Source organism: Leishmania panamensis (assembly GCF_000755165.1).
Source record: "Leishmania panamensis strain MHOM/PA/94/PSC-1 chromosome 19 sequence".
In the NCBI taxonomy this organism is placed as follows: domain Eukaryota; phylum Euglenozoa; class Kinetoplastea; order Trypanosomatida; family Trypanosomatidae; genus Leishmania; species Leishmania panamensis.
This window is the reverse complement of record NC_025864.1, coordinates 220,698-246,215: the sequence shown is the minus strand read 5'-3', so window position 1 is coordinate 246,215 and position 25,518 is coordinate 220,698. Positions and strand designations below refer to the sequence as shown.

Genomic DNA, 25,518 nt, shown 5'->3' with positions numbered 1-25,518 from the left:
ACGAGAACGGACTGATCGTTGTCGCGAGAGTCAGAAAGAAGGCGACTCGAGGCGCCCGACTGCAGCGCATGCCGCTTTGTCAGCCGTCGTGTGTGTGTGGGGGGGGGGGGGGAGGGGGTGAACGAACAAACCCACACGGGAAAGAAAGTAGAGAGGGGAGGAGGCCCACGAGCACCAAAGAAGAGAAAACAACACAATACGCTCTGGATCCCTGCCACTGGAGTGTGGTGGAACAGGAAAGCGACGGAAGGGGAAGAGATAAAGAAAAAAGCTCAGTAGAGTTAGTGCTGCAAATAGCCACGCAGCCCGAAACAACAAAACGCAAAAATAACTGCGAAGGCAATGGAAGGTGCTGCAAAGAGAAGAAAAAAAGAAAGGAGAAGCGTACGAGATGATCACGTACACACACACAGAGAGAGAGAGAGAGCTGATGGGTAAAAGCTGAGGGGGAGCAGAAGGGCCGTGTGCCACCTAGTGAGCTACGCGGGGGGGGGGGGGAGGGGACAGAGTGAACAACTGCGAGAGAACACGAGCCCACTAAAAAAGCGTCCACAAGCCACAAAGGGGGGCTGTATGGGTGGACACCATGCACAGCTCGGGAGGACGACGGCTCCGATTACGCGCCACAAAACACCCACCCACACACACACACGAGTTGCAAGGGAGAGAAAAGGAGAGAGGAAAGGGAGAAAGGGGTTGCAATGACAGCTGCGATGGATAGGTGGCGCAGCGCGAAGAAACGTAAAGACAAGCGACCGTGTTGCCAACAAGGGGAGAGGAAAAAAAATAAGAACAGAGAGCAAACCCAAAGAAAGCGACTTCAACACACATGCACACAAAGGAAAATGGCGAGAGGGCCAGCGGGAAGAGAGGGGGGAGAGGGAGGGGGAGAGGGAGGGGGAGAGGCAACAAAGAAACACAAAAAAGGGCAGAAGGGGCCTTTCCGCAGGTGTGTTTGGCCACCGCGTCGTCGTCGTTGTAGGACGAGCAGGTCAGGCGATCGAGAGGAGACAGAGAGAGGGCAGGAGGAGTGGCAGTAAGCTGCAAGAGTCCTGCAAACGGCCCGTCGACACCACAGGGAAACAGGGGAGAGGTCGGACAAATCAGGAGAGCAAAAAGAGCGAGCGAACGCGAATTTACACACACACACAAAACAAAACAGCAGCGCTGCTGAAGTGCGAATGGAGGAGAGAGAGAGAGACGCACTCGATAAAGGCCAGGAGGGGGAGAGAAAAAAGCGATATACAGAGAGGTGACGACAAGAGGGAGACAACGACAACGAGGTCCCGTTGAAGCGAGGGTAAAGAGCGAAAAGCGCAACAACAAAAGAGCCAGCCGAATCCGCGTGTGAGTGAGTGAGAGGGGGTAGGAAAGAACAAAACTCAGAGAGAGAGAGGGTGGGTGACAACGTAAACAACAAACGCGTGTGTGCGTGAAAAACAGCAGAAGCAAAACAAAAAATAAGCGAAAAGAAATTATCAAAGAAATAAAATAAAAAGTAGGCGAAATGAGGCCCACCAGAGCAAAAGAGAGTAGTCAATTCAGGGCGACAGTGGCAGAGCTGCACACTGACAACGGCAACGGCAACAAGAGAAAGGAAAAGGCACAACGAGAGAGAACCACAGGTGAGCAAAGACTGGTTAGAGGAGGTGAAAAAGAAAGAGAGAGAGGCCGATAGAAGAAGGCGGGGACGTTACTAAATATATATTCTTGAAAAAGAGATGAAGACCCAATGAGATGCACGGATACACACACACACACACACGGTCACGAGTGCGCTCTTCCCCCTCCACCAGCACTGCCTTTCTGTCGTTACGGTGGGCGTGGAAGCCCTTTCTGTCTTTCTCCGCTGTGTCTTTACTCAGAAATAGAGAGACGATAAAAGGATGAAGAAAAGGAAATAAACAGGGGAGGTGTGTGTGTGTCAGCCAGATGCATGTCAAGGGTCGCGGGGGACAGCGAAGGAGGAGGTGCGATGGGGTGAGGAGTTCGAAGAAAAACGTGTGAGTAAAGCGAAAAGAGAGTTGGTAGGAGTAAGAGATGAGATACTTCAGTTAATGTTTCTCTATGGCGGGTGTGGGTAGGTGGGGAAAGTAGGACGTGTGGGAGGGAGTGGAGGCGGAGGAACGACGATGTGCTTAAGTTTATGGCTGCGGATGAGTATTCCAGGGAGGTCCTACGGCTACTAGAGAAACAGTGAGGCGCAGAGTGCGCAATTCCCTCGCGTGACGCTCACGTCTGTTTATTTATTTATTTATTTTCGCGCTGTGCTATTCACTTTGTAGTGCCGGTGCCGTGTGGCCTTTGTGTCGCTGCAGTTGTGAGAGGTGATGATACAGGCTTCACCTTCTTCGGCTTCCTTGTAGACGTGCACGTTCCTCGTGGTGCACCAGAGCGCCGATGATCAGTGAGACGGTGCGTGTGAGAGAAAAGGAGGAGAGGGACGAAAAGAGGGGGATGGGGCGAGCGAAGAGCATCAAGGCGTTTGGCACCAGGGGCGCAGCGCAAGTTTTCCAGAGGCAGCGATCAGGTAGGGCGGCCAGTCTTCTGTTTTTTTTTGGCTCTCTGCACAGTCGTCGTGGTGCGATCGAGGCGCCTTGGTATTGGGAGTAATAGCGATGTGTCGATTGCTCAACACGAAACAAACCCCCACGTCATCAGACTTGAATCTATCGAGAAAAGGAGGCGATCATACATGAGCAAGAAGCATCTGAGTGAGCTAAGATGCCCCTCCCCTACACACACGCACACGCGAGCATCGCAGCGGAGAATTGTAGAGGCGTCACACATGGCGAACAGAAAACACAGCATACAAGCCGAGGTCACGTAGATTTGTAAGGGGGGAGTAGGGGGCGTGAGAGCGGCAACACCGGCAAACGTACAAACGCCTGCCCGAGTGGACGGAGGCAGAATGGCGAAGTAACAAAAAGCATAAAAAGAAAGGAGTGAAGAGGAGAGACTTTTCGCCTCACGAAGCGCAGTGCCAAGCGAAGGCTTTTCTTCCCCCGTAGGCCCCATTTCCCTGCCGTCGAGCCGTAGTTGATATTCAACTCTACTCAGGCTAGCACAGAACCATCGTCTGCTGCGAAGCAGCAGGAGGCACAGACCGCTTCGAGTACTGCTGGCTCCCGTGCCTGGAGCACGGCCTCGACCTCAAGCTCTACCCACCATCCGCTCCGCAGCTCGCCGCGCAGCTGCCCCCACATCATACCGGGCGCCACCCCGTGCGTGCCTCCCCTCGGGGTGTCACTCATCCTTCCCAAACCCCGTAGGCAGCGAGGGCCGGGTCGGACACGTGCAGCACCCGCTCACGGCTGCCACAGGAGCGGCGCAGGTGCCGCGCACTGGGGTAGTTCAGGCTGCCATCAGCCTGGTCCCCACTGCCTTTCGTGCAACGACGTGCTCATTCATTGGTGTTAACTGCGTGCTTTCAAGGACTAAACGACGATTCCTCGTCACCACCGTTCTCGTCCACTGACGAGGACCGTCTCGGGAGCTTGAGGGAGGTGCTGAGCTCCGCCACCCCCGCTTTCTCCTCTCCGCGAATCCAGGGATGGCGGAACAGCTCGAACACAGTGCGACGTTCTGTGGGGTCCAAGTGGAGACACGATCGCACAAAGTCAACGGCGTCGCCGCTAATCTCGCGAGAGGCGCCTGGCACTAGAGGTAGAGGCATGTGCTCCGCTACCTTGTATGGGCGGCACGGCTGCTCCTGCTCAAAGAGTCGCTCGTAGATGCTCTCGCACGATTCTAGGTCCTCCTCGTCGTCGCTCGACAGGGAAGATGTGGTCGATGTAGCAGCGCTGCAAGATACGGTTGTGCTGACTACCGTTGACAGAACAGTACTCAGGAGGTCGCTGGAGGAGCGCCGCATCCACTGCCTCGCTTCCATCGTGCTTTCCCTCACGCTAGTTACCGCATCAGGTACGTCAGTCGCTGTCCAGTCGCCGTTGTCGGCCTTGAGAACGTGATGGCGCATATTCAGCTGATCCGGCGTCGTCGTGGGCCTGGGCGGTCGCAGCGGTGGGGGATCTTCTGTACCCTTCAACGCTGCGCCCCACGACTGCCAGGCCGCATACTCGCCCGCACAGGACGAGTGCGCGTTCGAAACCTTCATCACGGCCCCAAGCCGTGTCTGGGTCGCGAATTGCGAGGGCAGTAGCGTAGAGGCGGAGGTGCTCGACGTGACGCACGCTCTCGTGGCGTTCTTATCCCGCAAGTCTCCCTCGACGCGCTCGCTATCGCCGCCCCGGCGATGCGTCACCGTCATCTGAGCTTGCTCCGTGGTGGACGTGTCCGCTGCGGTGGCTTTCTTGATGGGGACCGAGCCAAGGGAGACGTCCACAAGGGACTTCCACTGAGGGGGCTGCTGCGGCATCGGTGGCAGGGATGCTGCAAACTCCACCCTCGAGTCATCGTCATCACTTCGCGCCTGTGCGAGGTCGCTTAGGGCGCGAGATGAGCCCTCCGTTGCTTTCGTCGCCAGCAGGTGACTCGTGGGACACGACAAACCAGCAGTTTTGCTGCTGTACTGAGCGACGTGGTTGACCGAGTTGGGGTCTCTCCGAGTGGTGACATCGCAGTAAAAGTGAGGAGCGGCAACCCACTTCGTCGCTGTCAGCGCGCACCTCTCCGGCCCCGAGGTGCATTCGTCCTGGCTCGCTCCCGTGCTGCTCCACTGGGTCCACTTACAGGGGAGGGCAGTCGTTCGTGACGGCGCCGCCCCATTGCCCTTTTCCGCAGCACACACCCGCGGCTCCTCACTTCGCTCTGAGTAGTTCGCATTGCCGTGACTGGCGCTGCGGCCATCCTTGTTGCTTGCCAACACGGTGGCAGGGGAGGTGACGGGGAAAGCGTCGCCGGCGATCATGTCACAACACGGCATGCACGCCTCTCGAATTTTTGCCGGCCACGTGTAGGCGTCGCCGTACGCCGCCTTGTAGAGGCGCAGAAAAGGATCGGGCTCGGCGAGTATGGCTGTGCGCTGCGACTCCGCACTCGACGCCCGCCACGGTAGCTGGCCTAGGAGCATGGTATACACGGTCACCCCCAGCGCGAAGACGTCCGCCTTGAACAGGTCGACCGGTGTGTGGTCAACGGCTATCAACGGATAGCCCAGCTGCTGCACGGCCGGGGTGGACGTCCAAGATGTACCCGTCAGCGGTGACGCAGCGGAGACATAACCACTGCAAGGAGTGGCAGACACCATCACGTCTGCGGTGCCATGGGCAGGTGCTGCAGTGCCGCGGGGGGACAGTGAGGAGGTGCGGAAGGAAGCTTGATGGGGGGCGCCACCGTCACCGCAGGCGTCGCGCTGCGGCAGAGATACCGATGACGCCTGTGGAGGAATGCTACTCGAAGTGTCGCCACTGAGGCTCGCCATCTCTCGCTGCGGCGAGCGTGACGATGTCGCACGTGGGCTGGGTTGTAGGGTAGCGTCTGCGAACACAGCGGTGAGACACGGGGCCGACGTGGCGGCCTCCTCCATGGGTGAAGCCTGCCTGACGGAGCTGGCAAGCTGCATTGCACTCGTGGTTGTTGTAGTCGAGGTGACAGTTATGCACGCGGTCCTGGCGGTGCTGGCTAGCGTGTCGTCACCGAGTATGTGCAGCGCGCTCCTGTTTTGTGTGGTGCTCAGAGATGAGTCGGGCGGCGTCAAAGAGCGCGTAACATCCGCCTCCCTCGACAGCAGCAACTCCGGGGCCAAGAACGCCACGCTGCCTTCGCGGTTCAGCTGCATCGCAACTTCCCCAGCAAGAACCGAGACACCAAAGTCGCACAGCTTCACTGTGCCGTCCGCAGTGCGCAGGACGTTAGACGGTTTGATGTCGCGGTGCGCAACGCCAAGGTAGTGCGCGTACATGAGTGCCTGCAGTAGCCCTTTCACAATCTCACGCGTGGTGTCTTCCGGGTAGGCCTTGGAGGCAGCGTTCTCGCCGCGTGGCAGCACATCACCGTTGTCTCGCATCGATAGCACCTCCCTGGACTCCGCCAGTTCCAGCACAAGGTAGACGTAGCGCATGCTGGGGTCGCGAATAACCTCGTGTAGCGCGATAATGTTTCTGTGCTGCACCTGCTTCATCATTGTGATTTCTTGATCAATCTTGCACAGACTTGCCTCGGAGCCGAGCTGGCGACGCTTTAGTCGAGCACAATCCAGTACCTTCACGGCGTAGAAATGGCCATCCACCAAGTTATAGGACAACTGCACTGTCGAGTAGGACCCTTTGCCCAGCTCGTAATCATACATAACGTACTTCTCGTTCACAATCTCGTACGTCCTTGCGCTATCCTTTGATACCGCTCGCGCGCGCTCCAGCCTGTCCGTTTCGATTACGCCCGTCTCCCAATCTACGCGGGAGCTGCTGCTGCCCACACCGCCGCCACAGTTGCGGTGAAGACCGCCTTGCCGCTGGCGCCGGTGGTGCGCAGAGAACAGCGGCGGTGGGTGGGGTAAAGCGGTGAGGTCTGTTGGGGTGGAAGGGATCTCGTCCACGTTGACACCGCTCATGGGCATCTCCGGCTGACTGCTGCCAGTGGCGAGATGAAAGCTGCTGAGCGGCGTCATGTAGTGTCCGCCCAAGACGAGCCCAGCGCTTCCGCTGTCGGTGACCAGGCTGGGGCGCTGTCCGAACCCGGAGGTGACAGTCGTACTCCTGGTGCATGCCCCGTGGCTGTCGCGATCCCCGCCGTCGACGCACCACTCCTCCGTTCTTTTTACGGTCACCCCGTCTCTGCACCAGACTTCCTCTGCGGCTCCTGACAGAATCGTCGCCTGCTGTGAGGACAGCCCAAGTAGCGTGTCGCTACCCTCGGGCACAGGAGGAGGAAAAGGAGAGAAGCGCGCACCGTTTGTTGTCGCCACGGAAGCGGCGCTGCTGGTGCGAAAGGTGTACGGCACCCCCTCGCCGCTCTCCCGCGCCAGCAGCATTGTTGAAAAGCTCTGTGGCGTCATGGGCACGTCCATGACAGACGCCGGCAGCGCGTCGCTCTCGTCCATGGAAAGAAAAAGGCCGCTTTGAAATATGCCTAGGGACGATGCAGGCGCTCCGCCGTCGCCGCTACCGCGCTGGGAGGTGAGGGAAGAGAACATGCGCCAACTAAAGGGGCATCCAGTCGCTTGCACCTCGGCTCCGCCACCGCTTCCCGTTCCTGCAGGTCGGACAGCTGCGACACTGGCTGTCGTTCCCCCTGCTGAGGTGCCGCTTACATCCGGTGCGAAACCACCGAGCGCACCACTGACAGGGGTGCTGACGCTTCTCCCACTAGCCAGGCGACTACACCGGCCGCCCGTCACTGCGCTATCGCACCTTCTGTGAGAGACCTCCACTCTGACAGAGGTGACCTCTGTGCCCGACACTTCGCTGCCAAAGTCCTCTGCGCCGACATCGTCGCTGTCGAGCAAGCTCGCGCGGAATGGTTGTAGCGAGCTCGATTTACTCGGCACCCAGTCCATGCCGGTGCCGCTGCTATGGCGATCCTTCAGAGCAGACACACTAGTCGAGGGATTGGAAGAGTTTAATGATGGCGCTCCGCCGACGCCGGCGAGACCGCTGCTGAGCGCAGTGCTGGGGCGAGGTGGAGCGCCAAATGCGCTCGGAGTCGCATGCACTACCGTGCACGACGCAGCGGCGGCTCCAATAAAGTTCGACTCGACGGCACCGCATGCATCATCGACACTCCTGTCAAAGTGCGTATCAGATAAGACGGACACTACGCCCGCGGAATTAGTCGTCGACAAGGCGGGGTGCACCGACGGCGGGGCAGGAAACGGTACTTCGTTGCGCCCGTGCGCCTTGACATGTTGGACACAAAATCCCGCCAACGACGATGCTCGTATGCAAGAGTCGGAGGGCAGCTGAGAAACGAAGGTTAGCGGGGACTGTTGCCACGTCCTGGAGACCTCTCTGCGATTGCTTGATGTTGAGGATGCGCTGGTTCTAGCCTGGTCAGAGATTGCGTTGCCGCTGGATACTTGCAGCATCACGTCCAGGCGCAGGCGTACAGAGGACGGGTTGGTAAACAACGGCAGCCGTAGCGGACCATCCACTTGCGCTAGGGGCGCTGTAGGTGTTGCTCGAATCAATGCCGAGGACACGCCACCGCCGTCCATGGAGGAATGTGGTAGATCGCCGCTGCTTTGCATCGTTACTCCCGCCAACGTGCAGCGTGGCACCTCAGCCACGGACGCTAGAGATAGCTCTGCCGTGAGTGGCTTCAGAGGTTGAGCAGTGCTACACTGGGAGTGGTGAGTTTCCCTCTTTGACATCTCCATAGAAGCGGGGGTTGGAGAGGCCGTGCCATCTTCAGCAGAGAGACCAGGTGGTGTCGTGCGTACAATGTGCAAACAACTCGGTGAAGTGGGAGTGTCACCGTACTCGGGTGTGTCGTCGCGCGAGGAGGTGGTGGAGTACAGAGCTGGGTCAGGTGGGCCTGGATCCCAAGACGGTGCACTAGGCGGTAGCATCATTACATAAAAGCGCACGCGAGGGGGGGAGGGGGAGAAAGAATGAGTGGAGAGCAAAGAAAAGAGAAGAACACGGCACAGTGCGTCTCTCCGGAAGTGTGCGCTTTTAGTGGCACTGAAAGTAAAAGGAGGATGTCAGGGGGTTCGCGCGCTGGCAAACGCCCACACGCACACCCACGCCCACACCAAGATGGGTGTGCGTGTGGGCGTGGGTGTGTAGAGGAGAAGAGAGAACAACAAGAGCAACAAGAGCAACAAGTAGCGAGAGTGCTTGAAAAGTGAGCTCGAGTTACGAGGGCGAAGGGATACAACAGAGAGCAACAACAACAACAACAAAGAGAAGGAAAAAAAACGAGACTAAGCAAAGAGAGCTGAGAGGGAGAGGGGTGAGAGAGCAAGCCGGAGACGTGGCTTTCCTTCGAAATAGGTATGTGTGTCCACGCGTGCCTGCTTCACTTCGTGGTGGTTGGGTGTTTTGACGTCGCGCTCTGCCTCCCTTCACACAGACACCCACACGCCTCTTGGGTTTTCCTCTCGGTATCGTTCGTTTTCTCGCAAGCACCGCAACAAGCGCCGAGCCGTAGAGAAAGACAAGAGAGGAGAACACCACTGCAGTATGTGCGTTGCAGCACCCGTACCCACCTAAGCAACACACAAGGAAGAAGAAGCGGAGCGACCGAACGCACACCTACCTGCTCCGCACCAGAGAGGGAGAGGGAGAGAGAGAGAGAGAGCAGGATGAGAGAGACGAGAAGCAACACGAGTAACGGGAGTAAGACAACAACCAGACAGGACAATGACAACAGTAGTGAAAGAACGAACTGCCAAGAAGAAACAGCCAGAGGAAAGGATGCACCACACCCAAACCCATGCACAGGCAAGCAGAAATAAGAAAAATAAATGACCAAAGAAGAGAGAGACAATCAAGACGAGATGCGTAAGTGCACCGGAGATTATATTCGGGCAGGTACGGGTGCTTGGGGGTGGCGAAGCAGCAGCAACCGCGAAGTGTTTGCACAACAACCGAGGCACGCACAGGCAAAGCAAGAGGTGTGTGTGTGTGTGTGTGCGCGGAGAAAACACGGACAGGGGAGGAGGGGAAGTCGACTGGCGGCAATCAAAGTCAAACGCTGATGAAACAACAACACAGAGGAGACAAGCGTGGCAAAGAGAGAGAGGAGGAGGGGAAGAGAGAGAGAAGCGAAACGCACTAGAATACAAACGACGGAGGACAAGAGGGCAGTGCTTCTAGTCTGGGGGCACGCGTCCGACGAGCTACAGAAGCGCGCGCAAAAATAAAAGAGTGGAGCCCGCACCCTACAGGGAAAGAGAGCACGCGGGGAGAGAGACAAAGTGGTGTTGTCCGGAGTACTCCTTTTTCGCAGAAATAAAGAGGGGAAAAGGGGAGACAAACAAACAAACAAACAAAAAAGAGAGTCAGTGAGCCGCAAAGGAGTTCAACAACAGCGTGGGGTGAGGTGTGGAGAGGGGCGTGTGCGCATCACGCAGAAGTTACATCGAATATCAGGAAACGCAAGAGCGTACACGGGAGTCACGCACTCACACGCTCGGAGAGAGGCACAACGCACAGAGAGTGGGCGAAAGATCAATGCGAAGCAATACACGCCCAAAACTCTTCGTTGCTGCGGCTTCTGTATTGATGGTGGTGTTCTTGGCGGTTTCGTGCAGTGTTTCTAGCTTGCTCAACGACGCCAATGATCTGCTGTTACACACACACACACAAGAAACTCGTAACCACCGCCTATACACACGGACAAACCAGAGGCCGATGAAGCTTTTAATGTGAAAGGAGAGTGAGAGAAGGCACCCACGCAACACCAGAGAAGAAAGAGGCGGATACTGTACAGGCAGAGACGAAAAAGAAAAGCTCCACAAGAAGGCGATTGCCTTCAGCGCTGTTCCCTTTTGGGGGTGGGATGGGTGGGAACAGGGCGAAACAGAGAAGGGAGGAGAGGGGGGGGGGGGGCGATGGCCTCACAAGTACACCAAGGCGCGAATAATAATAATAATAAATAGCACTGAAGTTCACACCTCACGTGTCCCTCACACTGGCGAGCACAGAGAGGAGGATGGAGCACGACTGACACACACACGCACACACAGACAAGGAATGAGATATGCGTGGGAGAGAAGAAAACACAGAATGACAAGGAGAAGCGAGCGGGGGGAGGCAACAGAAGGAGAGGGCAGACACCGGAAGAGTTAGCACGTCTACATATACAGATGCAAACACTCACATCTCCCACCTGGATAGAGCTAGCAGACAAGAGAGAGTGAGAGAGACCAATAAGGAGAGTCGAAGCCGATCGAAAGAGAAAAACATAGAAGGTCGGCACGGAAAGAGTGAAGCAAACAAAGAATGCCAGAGAGAAAGTTTGTGTCTCTCTCTGTGGGTGTCTGTGTGCTGGAGGGGAGGGGAGGGGAGAAGAAGAGTTTGACAGAAAGAGGTCACAGAGATGGCGACCGCAGGATCGACACCAAACTGAAAGGCGAGTCGTTCTTTTTCAATCACTCTTTGCAAGGACTCTTTGATAATCAACCGACGTTACACTCACACGCTGCGCTGCAGGGCGAGGAGGGCACGATCGAGCTGCGTTTCGGGTGGTGCCGCAACTTCTCTCACTTCTTAACGGTCTCCCTGCGCACCTGGAGAACGTGAGGGGAGGGGGGAGTGAATGGGGTGTATAGGGCTGGTCGTTTTTTTATTGGTGTTGGTGTTTGGTGTGCGTGTGTGGGGGCGGGGGGGTCCTTTTCCCTTCTCTGCGCCGCTGAAGCGCCTCCTTTGCGTCTCTATTTCTTCCAATTCTGCCTGTGCTCTCTACTGTGCTGTTGGCGTAGCACTTGCTCGTCCGCCCTGTTCTCTGCCAGCCTCGCCTGTTGACCCTTTCGTCTCCTCTGCTACCGTCGGAGTCCACACCGTAGGTGTGTTTCTCGGTCAAGGAGGCGTAGCGAGAAGGCAACACAGGTTTTCTGCCAGAGGAAAGTCTGGGTGTCGGCGTTACGCTGGATGAAGACGATGATGCGTCGCAGCAAGACAGGACGAGAGGGAGGGCTCTTCTGGGGGCGGGCGGGAAGAGGTAGGTGGTGGTGATGGTGGGGCAAAACGCAATGTTGATGAGGAAGCTAAATTGTGTAAGAGGCGAAACGTCTGGCAGCAGGGGAGGTTGGTTCACTGATGAGATGTGTGCGCACCGACAACACGCACATACACGTTCATCAAACGCCACGTACAATGAAGAATTAGGAGAGAACAAAAAAAGGTTGCAAGGAGAGCGTCGGAGGCGAAAAGGAAAAAAAAAAGGGAGGGAGGTGACAACACGTGGGGCAACCCAACGTCGCGTAGGCGCGTCGACGCTCAATCGTGCTGCAGCGGAGGTTGACAGAGAGAGAGAGGAAGGGCAGGGGCGAGGTTTGTTTTTGGAGGAGGAGGAGCGGCCCCAGCCGAGGAAGGAGAGGAAAAGAGCGAAGAACAACGAAGAACAAGAAACCGTCGATCACTCGTCAGAAAATGCAATGCTGAAGAGGTAAAGGAAAGAAGAACGAGGTGCCCAACAAGCGAACCAACACACCGCAGACTCCAGCGGTGAGACGAAGAGGCGAGAGGGAGAACGGGAGTAGGGGAAGATCCACAAAAAGAGAGAAGCCACAGAATCAAGACGACGAGAAGGACTCGAACAAAACTGTACAGGAGAGAGCACAGCGACAACAACGCCCACACACGCAGAGAGAGGGAGAGGCAACACCGGCCAAAGAGAGTGGGGGGGGGGGGAAGGACAGTAAACTTCTTCGTTCCTCTGTTGACACAAGTGACAGACGCGACGCAGCCTTGGAGATGACCACAGAGGGAGAGGAAAAACGACACAACAGAAAAGACAGCAGAATAGAATACTTGAAGTTTCGACAGGAAAAAAAGACGAAAAACAAGAGAGAGAGAGAGCAGCGAGCAGAGCTGAGAGGTATGGATTGGGAAGGAGAGAGAACGATGTGTCGCTTGGGAAGGCGTATGCGTAGGGGGGAGGGCAGTGGCGGAAGGGAGACCGGTGAAGGGGTAGTGTGAACAGAATCACCTGGAAAGGGGGGAAAAAAACCAATGCAGGCGAGAGAGAACAAACGAAGAACAACCGACGGCACGCGCAAGAGCGAGTGCGAGACGCGCGCACAACTGTAAAACAGAGAGCAAAAGCAAAAAGTAAAGGTCAACAACGGCGTGTGAGCCGAACACACACACACACCTTAAAGAAGAAGCGATACGAAACAAAAAGAAAAGAGGGACAAACAACAAGGAATGTCTGTGTGTGTGGGTGGTGGGGGAGGGGGCAAAAGGCAACGAAGTAAAGTGAAGAGGGGGCCAAAATGATAATGCAGCTGTTGGAATTGGGAGAGGGGAGGGGCTGAAATGATAAAGGGGGGGGGTGCGCAGATACCAGACGTCTCCTCGCACCTGGTACAGACAGAAGTGCCCTCGCAAAAAGGAAATTCAGACGAGAAGAGAGAAAGAAATGCGCCAAAGAAGAGATGCCTAGACACGAGGTGGGTGAGAGGCACACCTGATCGCCACGCAACGTGTGGGTGCCGTCTGTATGTGGCTTTGTATTTCGTCTCTCTCTCTCTGCGCACTTGATGGGTATACGCGGGAGCCGTTGGGCTAAAAGAGAGCGTGCAAAGAGGTTCCGCCACACGGGTAGGAGTGAAAATACGCAAAGACGAGCCTATTGAGCGACAACTTTCTTGAGGCGTGGGTGGCGACAGAAATTGGTGTGCGTGGCTTAGTGCGTCGTGATGCACGAGAGGAGGCAAGTGGGTGGCAGCGGCGGTCTTTTAGTGCGTTGGTTGCCTTCTACTTTCCTTTTCTCCGCTTGGTACGCGTGCTTCCGAGCGCGCCGCTTCTACTTGCACCCTTCTGCGCTGGCAGTGATATACTGTGCTGTGGGTACACGCGTTGAGTACATACCCACACACACGTATGCAACAGCGCAGAGCCGCGTCCCAGCGCAGAATGCGTGGAAGAAAGGAGAGCGTGAAGCAAACAAGGGAGAGCCCCCCAAAGCATAATACAAAGAAGAAAATGTGAGAGGTAAAGAAGTGTATCGGACAGCAGCAGCGTGCGAGGTGTGTGTGGCACGTGTCCAAGCACAAATAAATGCGCGTGCATGTGCAGTGTGTGTGCGTGCGTGCGTGTGTGTGTGTGTGTGTGTGTGTGTGTGTGTGCAGGTGAGAAGAGGAGGTGGAGGCACAAGGGGGAGCCACACACGGGCACCGAGAGTAACGGAGCCACGTAGAGCGAGAGAGAGAACTGAAGACGCGACAGAGCAGTTTTTGCCTTTTTTTGTGTGTGTGCCTCTGCTCACGAGAGGTGCATTGGATCGGTACTCCCTTTCCCGTACCAGCGGCAGAAGAAAGGAGGAAGCAGCATCGGCACGCTTCGATGGAGGTGATGCCTACCGGTCACGCCTTTGAGCATCAGCGACACCGCGCCTTTTTGTCGGCACAGATGGTGTGTGTGTGTGTGTGGGTGGGTGTGGGTGTGTCTATGCTTGTCTCCCGCAGCGGAGTGGTTACATATGGGTATATGTAGAAAGGCTAGCAATGGTAAACAGAAGGATACGAGGCAGGCCGTCATCATCCCTCTCGGCAGTTCCGGCGCCCCTGGAGTTGAGAAAAGAAACACCCGAAAATGATGACAGAGGGGGCAGGTACAACGCTCGATCAGTGCACGCATGCACTTGTACGGGTGCACACAAATGGCAAGAGATTGGCGCCCCATCCTGCCTCCCAATGCCCGTGAGCACTGCTTTTCTATGGTGTTGCTTGTTACCCCCTCTACTTCGCAGCCTCAGCGTGCACGTTGAGGACGACCATGGTGGTGAGGAAGGGGTTCACAGGGACCCCCAAATACAACAATGAATAATTCCACTCTCTGGTCGCCTTTCGCTGAGCCGCACTAGACTGCCTCGGCACACGTAGCCTTTAAGGCCGTCAACTTCGCCACCGCCGCTCGTACACGAGCCTCCAAGCCGCCATCCTTTGGCGACTGCCACGAGCGCTGATTTCGCGCGAAGCGCTTACGTGCCTCCTCTACTTGTTGCAGCAGCGCCCTCACGTCCGCGTCGGCTTCCTGCATCGTTATCACCTCGGGCGACGACATCATCCCCAGAAGGTTAGCCTTTGGCGGAGCGGCAGGCCCGCTCGCCGGCGGCACTAGCATGGTACTTTGGACTCTGGAGAAACTACTAGCCTCGCTACCCTCACCCTCACCTCTAGCACTCATGTACGTCGGTGAGGTAACCTTGGGAGTGGGAGAGTTCAGCTCCAAACGCCGCAAGGACGAGTCCTGTGACACATGGAGGAAGTTGGTCTCCGGCAGTTGCGATTCGCCAGCGCTATCGTCACCGCCGCCTGCAACGTGCTCTGTGTTGTGTGCATACGACGTCACGCCGCGTCGCCGGTACTCGGCCAAGGAAGACGAGGAGGTACGCAGGGAGGAGTACACGGCGTTGCTTGTGTAGTGCGGCTCGTCCTCTTCGTTCACCAAAGCTGTCGGTGGCCGCTTTGCACCGGCAGTACTGTTGGTGGAAAGAGGCGCAGTGATGTCGCCCAGCAGCTCGTCGCCGTTGTGACTGCTGCGCACCTCTGACTTTACAAAACGCGGCGACTTCTGCAACGACGACGGCCACTGAGCCCGCGCCTCGGCATCCCGCACATTGAAGTTCGCAGCCACTGGGAAAGACTGTGGTCCACTCCACGCGCCCTCGTGGCCGCTGCTGCCCACGGGTGATACAAGTGCTAGGCGGCAGCCGGTGATGCCGTCCGTCATAGCGGGCGACCGTATGTGATCGGGCGAGGGGGAGGCAGAGGTGAACTCCAGACCCTCACCATCTAAATGGTGTGCAGTGACCGAATACGCGCCGCCGTCGTCCTCCATGAGGGGGCCTGTCGTGCCAGTGGCCAACAGCGCAGTGTCGCGCTGTGTACGGTAGAAGACGTCCATGGTGGAGGAGGCGCCGAAGTTGGTGGGGTCCAGTGCGTATGTCGGCCCTGGCGGCAGCGGCGGTGCAGTGACGCTCGAGTTCACCGAGGCGCCGTCCTCAATCATCGAAGCGCCGTCACCGAGCCCAGCGGCAGACGAGCCAGTGGAGCTCGCGGCTGCGCGCGACAGCGTTGTTGATTCAAAAGAGGCGAGTCCGCCATGCCGCGGGTGTCTCGGCGAGTTGCCTGGCCGTGATGGTCGGCGAAGAGTCACTGGGGAGGCCTGAGGTACCTCTGTGGATGACGTATGATCGACGTTGTGTTTTGGCAAATGCGTGGAGTCCGCGTAGCGGGTCGACCGCGGTGAAGGGAGTGACGGCAGCAGTGCTCTGCGAATGACGACCTCCTCCACGGAGTCCTCCGTGCCAGGGGCGCCCTCCTCCACACCGACCTCGAGCAGCATAGTCATTGCAGGTGTTTGGCCTCCCGCTACACTGGAGTCGCCTGCAGCGCGGCACTGCTCCGTCTCCAGCTGCTGCTGCTGCTGCTGAACTGGGGATGGCGTCCTCTGCTGGACAGCATCCGACGCCTGTCTGGGAAGGTTACCGGGCGTCGAGGAGGCTGAGGTAGTGGTAGGCGGTGAGGGAGCCGCACGCGTGACCAGGAGCTGCGGTGGCGCATCGAGATCCAGAGATGCGTCACATTCAGCCACCAGCTCACCTGCCTCGGTGAACCGCACCGGGTCCGTCGTCTCGGCCCATTCCGTGACACTCGAGTACACTTCCGCCAAGTCGGCCAAGGCGTACAGTGCAATGGCAACGGCCTCCTCGCGCGATACCGAGAGCGGCCGTTTGGCCCACAACCCCACATGCGCCTCTAGTTCCTCCAGGAACGGTGCTTCATTCGGGCTGACGCAGAGCCCTGGAAGCGGGGGCACCACGGTCACAGGATGACGCAGCACAGACATGACCCGCTGCACCTGGTCAGGCGGCACTCCCAGCCTGCTGTCGACCGCTCCCCCTTGCTGCGGGTGCAGTTGCTCTCTATGCGCTGTGGCGAGCAGTACAGCGCACATATCGGCGGTGCTGTAGGGAGCGGTGAAGGAGTCCACGCAGCCACCATAAAAGGCATGCACTCCGCGCGACTCCAACGACGGGCCTGACGACCCTGCCACCACCGTCGGTTCCCGCTCTTCCGCCACCAGCAGTGGTGCATTGTACAGGTTTGTTGTCAAGTCCACTCCAGCAGCGGTTAGCATGGCGTCGAAGTCCCCCGCGGTAATGTTCAGTGCCGAGGTCTGCACACTCCTGCAACGCTGGTACTGTGGTGCGTTGTTCACGTGAAGCGCCAGATGGCAATGGACGCAATCTGTGGCGTTGAAGTTGACACACGCCGTGCGCAGCTGCACACCGACGCAGGCTTCCATCAACACCGTTGCCGAAGCGCAGACGACGACGTCCAGTGGGCCGACACAGTGACGCAGGCACAGCGTGTGAACGACATCCTCCACGTAGATAAGGCCGCCGTGCACGCGCTCCACACACATATCCACGAGTGCCGCCGTGAAATCCCGTGATGTGGACTGTGCCTGTAACTCCAGCGGACATAGAGACCCACGCAGGCGCAGCACAGAGCAGTTCAGTAAATCGTGGAAGGACACGACAGGCCGATCCGCATGGCTGGGTGTGTCCTTTTTCTCGCTACTGTAGCGCTGGAGGGGCTCGAGGTAGCACGGCACGGAGAGATGCTCCGCGAGCGACTGCGCCGCCTCTGCCATGAACGCCGAGGCATCGCCCAAGGAACTCGCCACCGCGGTGGAGCTCTGGATGCTCACGTACGCAACCGACAACACTGAGAAGCCGTCACCCTCTGCGCCGTCCTCCCCTTCCTCGTGCTCGCCATCATCAATCCGGCCGCTGCGGTGATAGTAGTAGCCAATGTCCTCGACCACCACGTTCTGGGAGGCCTCCACGTATACCCCTTGCCCAACACCACGCAGCACGGCGTTCAGCTCATCAAGCCGGCCAGCCTCGTACGCACTAATCACCGCCTCCTCCTCGGCGCCGCCGACGCTTCCATCGACCACGCGCCGTAGCACCTCATCACTGAAGGGACAGTGGAGAAAGAGCGGCCGCACCCGCACCGCATCGCATTCGCGCAGCAGAAGGTACTCTGTCACGAGAGCCACGCACTCCACGCGGGCACAGTCCTCAATAACCGATTCCCGTGCCATGAAGATCAGTTGGCAGTCGTGGCACTTGGAGGCTTGCAGGTTGCTCGGCGTCCCAGCCACCACAATTGTGCAATAGCTGCATCGCTCGACCACAACGTCTCCGAGAGCACCGATCAGAAAGACCACCGGGCGGGCTTCGCCGTCGCGAGTGCCGCCGTGCACATCGCACACTACCACGTCCTTCTCAGCTAGCTCGCCAAAGAAATGAAACACGTCAGGCAGAGGCATCCATGAGCTCTTCATACCGCTGCTTTGCCTGCCACTGTGCACGTAGCGGGTGTTGCTCGAGAGCAGCGTAAGGTCATATGGCGCCTCCGGGGCAAGGCATAGCTCCACTTGCGCCTGACTCTGGTTCTCACTGGCCGCAGTGCTTGCCAGTAGTTCAACAGTGCGGCGACGCGCCATCGCCGGGCTTCGAAAAGCGACGGCGTCGTCGACCTCAGCGGAGTCGCTCTTCAGTTCGTCAGCGTCGGCAAAGCAGACGGCATGCTCGAGAGCAAGTCCCACCATGGAGTAGTCCTCAACAAGGCCCTTGTACAGCAGGCCATAGAGGGATGTGGTGACGCCACGACTACACTTTAGCAGGGGACGGCGGCTGCCTTGCTCACTCCAACTCAAATGTGTCTCGGTGACGTTATTGCCGGAGATCTGGCGCGCGGCGACTGCGATGAGAGGGCAGTCGTGCACATCGCGCAGCACGCACGACTCGCAGGGGCCCAGGCGAACTTCACAACGCTGTAACGCATCAAGAACGATGTAGCGAAACGGCGCGAGTACCGTCACCGTGCAGTCAGCTAAGTGCTGTAGCACCAGCGTGTCGACGGCTGGCAACACACATGAAAGAACAAAAGGCCGGCTTAAGGAAAAGGCGCCGTTCTGCTTCCTCGCCAACGTGAGCGCGCGCAGGTGCGGGTGACGCACAAAGCTGCCGTCAGTACGAAGCCCGTCACCAGAGAAGGGCTGTGTCGCGAGCGCATCTTCTTGTTGCACCAACGCGGTGGCCGAAATGTCGGCCTCAGCGCCACCGTCGTCGTCATGATTGGCAAAAAGCCAGGCAGGTGCCATAACAGTGGACGGTCGCATCAGCGAAGGCAAATGCCGGCACTCGATAGCGTCCGTTGCTGAACGAGCGTCGCCTGGCCACTGCCGGTGCCGAGTCGCCCCCGCTACCGCCGCCGAAGTCACTTCACAGGTGCGCGCGTCCGTTTGGTGGTCATGACCGCAGCTGATCTCTGCTTCCCCAGAAAGAAAGGGTGCCTGCCATCCCTGCAGCACCCCCACCACATGAGGGCTAAGAATCGAGAGCCTTGACCGCAGTTCGTACTTCTGGAGGGCCTTCGGTGACACACTTGTCGCTTGGTCGTCGTATGGCGTGACGGCAGAGACGCCCTCGCACAGCGCCGTGCAGCGAGCGGTGAAGACTGCATTGCTGTGCAGTCGACTCATGTGCGGCGCTGAACCGCAGTCTTCACGGGCGCGAGCCCACGTGCAGAAGGCAGGATAGGCAACACGGTGTACCGTGTCGCGCATTCCCTCATCAGTGGTTTGCTGAGGTTCTTCCTTCACTGCCGACGGTCCTCCGTGAGTGTTTTCCTGCGTCTTCGCACCGTCCTCGTCTGCTTGTTCCGGAAGGGCAAAGTACGCGAAAAGGGGGTGACCACTAAGCAGCTCCTGGGCGTCGGTGTAGACGTGCTGCGTCGCACCCGCCTTGTAAGGAACCCCGCTCTGCGGCTTCAACATCGCCACCCAGCACGATGCCTCCACACAGTCGACAATGAAGGACTGCAGCGCCTGCTCGAACTCTGGTCGAAATCGCGCAACGGCGCGCTGCTGCATGGGCTCGACTGAGGACAGAGAAGCAACACTGTTGCTCTGTTGGCAGGTGCCAAAGCAGAACTCGGCCACCACACGGCGCGCCTCCTGACGGGCCGCCGCCACAGACGACGACGAGTATTGCATGGCAGCCCTGTAGTCATCACCCAGCGACGTGAGTCGCTCTACCACCGCCCACAAAGACGTCATGTGAAACGGCGGGACGCCGCAATAGATAAGGAATGCGATCATGCCAACGGCATAGAGGTCGTCGGCGGCGATGGGGGTGTAGGGAGTACCGGGCATGCTCGACTCAGCACTGTCGCCTCCGTCATTAAACTGCCTCGCGTTCTGTGCATCGTTGCCGTTGAGCCAGCCCAGCGCCGCCAAGTTGTGGTATGTGATGAGCTCTGCGGTGTTTGGCCGCTGTGGGAAACCGAGTCGCGTCGACGTGGTGACGCCGACGTGCGACTGACGTGCACCCCAGACTTTGGGAAGAAATGGCGCCATGGCGTAGGCGCGTGCCACGCTGATGACGGACAAGTCACACGGCAGCCACGAGCTTTGACTCATCAGACCACATGGCTGCGCCAGTACCGCGTCCCCGTCGTAGCTGGAGAGGAGTACGTTGCCAGCATGCAGTGCGCCATGCACAAAACCTGCGTTGTGCATGGTGGCCGCCTTGCAAACGACGGTGCGGATGAGCGCCAGTACTTCGTTCTCACGAAGCCCCGTGCCAGAGGTGGCGGTGGCGACAAGGTGCCGCAGCGGTACCGTGTACGGCGCCACTTCCAGCTGGGCGATGAGACGGCAGCGCGAGTCGACGTACACTTCCGACACGCCCGCGCAGGTAGTACGCCGCCTCCGCTGGGCAAACGCGTCCTCTGGATCGTCCGCGCTGCAACCCGCCGCTTCTCTTCTGTTGGTGTTGACCTCTCCACTGGCACCGACGTGCTGAAAGGCTGAAGGCGCCTGCACCGCTTGAGCAGCGGTCAAGCCTGCTTCGTCGAGCGCGCGCTGCGTAGCACGCATCTCCTCTGCCAGAGCCAGCAACCGCCTCTGCACTCCAGTACATAGCGTCCACCGTTCGCAATGGTCTGCGGCAGCTATGGGGAAAAGCGAAACAACCTTGAAGATGCAATACTCGTCACCGTCTTCGCTGTCTATGTTGTCTTCCTCGTCTTCGCCGTTGGAGCGGCACCCGGTGCGCTGGCGTGGCATAGGTTGCTGATACACGCGCGAAACCACTGAGCAGTCGACCAGCTCCATCTCTCCCAGCACGTCGTCCCAGCGACTGGCTTCCTGCAGCGCAAGGGGATTGCCGTCTTGTTCCTCTGCGCTGACCCTGTGGATGGGTCTCCCCTCCTCCTCTTCCTCCTCGCGCATCCAACTGCAGCCGCTGTCGAGAGCTCCCACGCTTGGCAAAACACGCGCATGGGCAGCGGGCATGTCCTTCGCGAAGATCGCGTCCATGGCGTGAGACGGCGGCGTATGCCTATCGCTGCCGTTTCCCCTTTCCTCGATGTAGGCCTGCTCGCTGCTTGCCACGCTTGCGCTTTCGCTGTCAATGGTTTTCCCCGGCTCATTGCTGTTGCCGCCAACGTCTCTCGAGGAGGTAGAGGACGACGATTTGAAGTCCCGCATAAGTGGCATCACCAACACTCGCCGCACCGCAGCATTGCTGTCTCCGGACGAGGACGAGAGAGAGGAGTTGCTATCTAGTGTCTCCGCGGTGCGCGCCTGGGACGGCGATGGTGGCATCAGAGCAGCACTCGCGCGCGACGCCGACGCTTCACTTCCTATGGTCGGTCTCGTAGGAACGGTGGCGGCTCTCTTCGTCTCGCCGTTCATTTCGGAGGTTGCCGCGTGTTGAAGGACAGGATGGTGCAGGTGTTGCAGGAAGCCAGGCAAGGAGACTGCAGTGGCGACGCCCTGGCCGTTAGCGCCATTGACAGTGCCACCCGCCATCACGGTTGGGGGTGGCACTTTCGCAGAGCCAACGTTCGGAGCAATAGCGGCCTCCTCCAGCTTGCCGCTGTACTCCATCACCGTCTGGAGCTGTGGTGACAATGCACCCGTATCGTCGCCGCTGCTGTCGTAGTTGTGGTGCATCTTGTAAACGGGGGCTCGAGCCATCTGATCGGAAACAGGCGCGGGACTGTCGCCGTCACCGCCAGCAGAGCCTCCGCGGATACCACCACAGTCCCTGGTGTTGCCGCTAGAGTGGCTACTACTACTACTACTACTACTACTGCGGTTCGGTGGGAGGGCCGAGGGATTGTAGCTCACCACAGCCTGCGTCGCCTTGACAGGGGCTGTGTGAGTTGTAAAGGTGCCCTGCGTCATGATTGGGGGGTTTTGCTGCTCGACTGTCAGCTCAGTATCGGAGGACCTGTCACCGCTGCTAATACTGGTGGTGTCGTCGCTCTCCACGCCATGTCGCATAGCGGAAGACGAGGATGGCGACTTCTTTGTGGTGGTGGATGGGGTCGGCGGAGGTGGCGGCTGCCGTCTCGTGGCTGCGGTCACACCACTGTCGAAAGAAACTTCAGCAGCAGCAACGGCATCCAAGCCAACACGCTCCACATCAGACACAGGTGGCCACCTTTCAGACGGAGGGGTGTGTACGGAGCCGGCTCTGTTGCTTACCAGGGTGCCTGAGACAGTACCGTTGCAGCCCTTGTCTCTAGGGATGAAGCCACCTTTGGTGGGTTGGACCTCGCCCTCAGATGTGTGAGCTTGCTCTGACGGTGGCGGCGGCGGCGGAGTCGCTGCGTTCTGCGCCGGGGAAGGGTCGGAGTGACCCTCGTGCTCATGCAGCAGTTCTGCAGCGTCTAGCGCCGCATGGGCGGCTCGACTCGCTGCACTGCTGTTCAATTCATTCTCGCCCACCTCTTCCTTCGACAAGTCCTCGAAGTTTGAATACACGCCGTTGCTGTGCGCTGCAGCGGCCCGCTTAATGTGCGGCAGTAGTGAATCGCTTGGAGGTTTACTCCCAAAAGACGTGTTGGTGGGCAACTGCGACGTCGGTTGGATGAGCGGTGCGGCGGAGCAGACCGCCGCTGGTGCATTAGACGGGGGCCTGTACGAACCGGCGGGATTGGGCGTCAAGGGGCTGGCGGAGGAAGTGGAGAATCGGGCACCAGCGGTGCCGTGGTGGCCTGTATCGGTGAGGGTGCTGTCAGAGGCTGGCATCGCGGGTGCTTCTACCCGCGATGGATGTAGTGACAGTGTCGCTGATGTTTCCGCGGTGGGTGGGGTCGTCATCACGTCAGTGCGCAAGGGGTCTACATGATGCGCAGGTGGTGGAACTGACGCGGCGGGTGGGGCCGCCGCAGTCATCAAAAGCGGCGCTGATGTGGCATGCGGCAAATGGAGTCGATGAAGCACCACATTGGACGCAGAGGATCCGGACGAGGAGGACGAGGAGCTGCTTCTTCGGCGCGCTGCCGGGGCGAGCGGCGTGGATGACGATGCAGACGACGCCATAGACGGTGTCTTGGAAGCCGAGAGACGACGCAGCTGCAGACGCTTCATCGCGCTTGCACTAGCTTTCGCCTTCTGGGGCCCAGAGGTCAGTGAGGAAGCGGAGGACGCAGGCGAAGTGGAAGAGGAAGGCGACTGAGTCATTCGAAACGCCTTCGTGTCCAGCTCAGCTTCCGAGTTATCGCTCCACAATCGCTGATTCGCAGAGGAGGCAGTAGGCGCCTTGGCAAAGAAGGATGGCGCCTGCTGCGTAGATGGGATGCGGAGCTGTTGACCATCGTCATCTGCACTCTTAGCACCTGGGGGCGCTGCTACGACGCCTGAGACTGGGCTGTCGGCTCTGTGGAGTCCCGCAGTCAGTTGAATTCGAAGTGAGCTGTTGTCGCCATACAGCCGCTGGGCATCTTCGTTGTCACGACTGTGTCTCTCTGATGAGTGCATGCCGTGAAAGGCGCAAGCCGCGCTCGCGAGCGGTGTCGACGCGTTCACCGCCACGAAGTGATCACCACTTCGGCGTCTCGGGGTCGAAGCTGCTGACGAGCTCGACGACGTGGAGTCGGAGAACTGCATGTGTGCTTGAGAACAGTGAAGAGAGACTCAGCGATGGGGTGGGGCGGTGGGTCGACCGCGCGAGCGCGTGTGGTAAACCTGTCCTTTGATGCTGTCTAGCGCGGAGAGGAGTACTCCTCTCCGCGCCTGTGCAGTTGTATCGGTGCTCTATGGAAGAGGGAAGAAGAGACAGCCAGAGAGCGACTGAGAGCGCTAACAAAGAGGCAAGAGGCAAAAAAATTGTGCTCTCCGCAGAGAGAGGGAGGGGGCCAAGAGAGGCAGGAGGAGAGAGACCACCAAACGAGCACAAGGCAGCCAAACAAACACCAACAGGGAAAAGGAAAAGCAAAAACAAGACGGCGACTGGGCGAGACGCGCCACACTGGCTGCTGACGGACGGAGGGAAGGACGGTGGTGTGTGTGTGTGGGCCCAGCCAAAGTGGACAGCGGGGAGTGGCGCAAAGAAAAGGGGCGGCGAAAAGTGGGCCCAATCGCGCCAGCGACCAGCCAAGTCGAGACGCCACAGAAAAAAGGAAAAAAAGAGAAAAAACACAAACACTTCTCAGATCAGCTGTGAGAGCAAAACGAGTGAGGGCCCTCGAGAGTGGGGAGGAGCGCCAGAGAAGTCAAAGCCGGTGAGGGCAGGGGAGAGAGGGGGGGGGGGAAGAGCGAAATATGCGTCGACAGACACACGCACATACACAGGAGGGTCAGCGGGGCTATGAGGCGCCCAAAAAACAACACAAGACAGATCAGCCCCCAAGGCGCACCCGAAGCGCGCACAAAACAAAGGAGGCGGAGAAGAGAGAAGGGGTCAAATGAGGCAATGGGGAAGGAACAGCCACTGCATCCCACGTGCGGTTGTGACTGCTGGAGAAGCCGCACAGCCAAGGCGAGAAAAAAGTAAACAGAATGGGATGGGGCTTGAAACTTCAAGGCTCCATGCAGTCACTTTGCGAATACACACATACAGCGGTGTTCTTTGCCGCCTCAGGGGTGGTCTCGCTCGCACTGCGAAGAACTCCCAAAGCAGTGGTAGCTACGATACACGCACTGTGCCGACACCGTACCTCTCCAGGGCCTTGTTAGTTTTACGATGCTGCGCCTGCAACTTTCTCCCTTGTTGTTCTAGTCCAAATAGGTGTAGAGCCTACTACCTCAACAGTGCAATGGGGTGTAGAGGAGGCGAGAGTTCCGTGCCGGTGCGTAGAAGCGCGAGGAAGGTGGTGTGGGGAGGGGGTGTGGGCGGTGCTTGCTGGTGTGTTTCCTACTACAACGGTGTGCACACTCATTAGAGGTTGGCCGAAAGGGTGAGGGAGATGGCAACTCGCGTGCTCGCTTACAATGAGGTGGAAAGTTGGTAGAGAGGGGAGGGGGAGAGGAACTGAGCCACAGGAGAGGCCCAGACACACCCAGAGGACGTTCAGTGCGAGGAAGTGGAAGATGAGGAGAAGGGAGGGAGGGAGGGGGGGGTGGATAAGCCGCGGCATGTATATATTTGTTGGTGTCTCGGTGTGCTTGACGCTACGCTCTGGTAAACATAGGCTCCAAAGGGGCGGACAGAAGAGAGCTGAGTGCAGCTCTTCTTTTCAGGCTGAAGGACAAGAGCGCCTCCTGTAGTCTTCGTACCGGTCGATTTTTCCCTTCAGCCTCATGTTTACCGCAGAAAGAAGAAGAAAGCGCGAAAAAGGCGCTCAGCGAGACGCGGGGCACGGTGCTCGGCAACACATCTTTTCGTTGCACAATCAGCGGACACCAAAGCAGATGCACACCCAAAGCACTGGCATAAAGTTCTCATGTTGCGGTGAGCCTGTGTGGGCGTGAGCCACTACTTACTCAAACAGTGCACACCAACGTGTGCCACCCGTCATCACTGCGCTCTTTATTGTTCGTTTTTGCTCCTCCCGCGCCTATAACGGCTGCCCTGGTTATGCCTCTTGACAGGCGTCTCTCAACCCCACTCTCGCTTCCCGCTTTCCTTTTG

The 25,518-nt window shown here is 58.4% G+C and overlaps 2 protein-coding genes across 2 annotated transcripts, besides 1 other annotated feature; both read right to left on the bottom strand.

Moving 5' to 3' along the window:
• Nucleotides 1–3,046: 3,046 nt before the first annotated feature.
• Nucleotides 3,047–3,347: a repeat region.
• An 83-nt stretch (nt 3,348–3,430) lies between these two features.
• LPMP_190560 (protein kinase, putative) lies at nt 3,431–8,470 on the bottom strand (the record flags this gene model as incomplete). Its single annotated transcript, XM_010699749.1, has 1 exon — nt 3,431–8,470. One exon carries the CDS (start codon nt 8,468–8,470, stop codon nt 3,431–3,433), a length of 5,040 nt encoding a protein of 1,679 aa, XP_010698051.1.
• A 5,959-nt stretch (nt 8,471–14,429) lies between these two features.
• LPMP_190550 (hypothetical protein) lies at nt 14,430–23,555 on the bottom strand (the record flags this gene model as incomplete). The annotated part of the gene is made up of 1 exon (XM_010699748.1): nt 14,430–23,555. The coding sequence occupies one exon, from the start codon at nt 23,553–23,555 to the stop codon at nt 14,430–14,432; it is 9,126 nt and encodes a 3,041-aa protein (XP_010698050.1).
• Nucleotides 23,556–25,518: the final 1,963 nt, after the last annotated feature.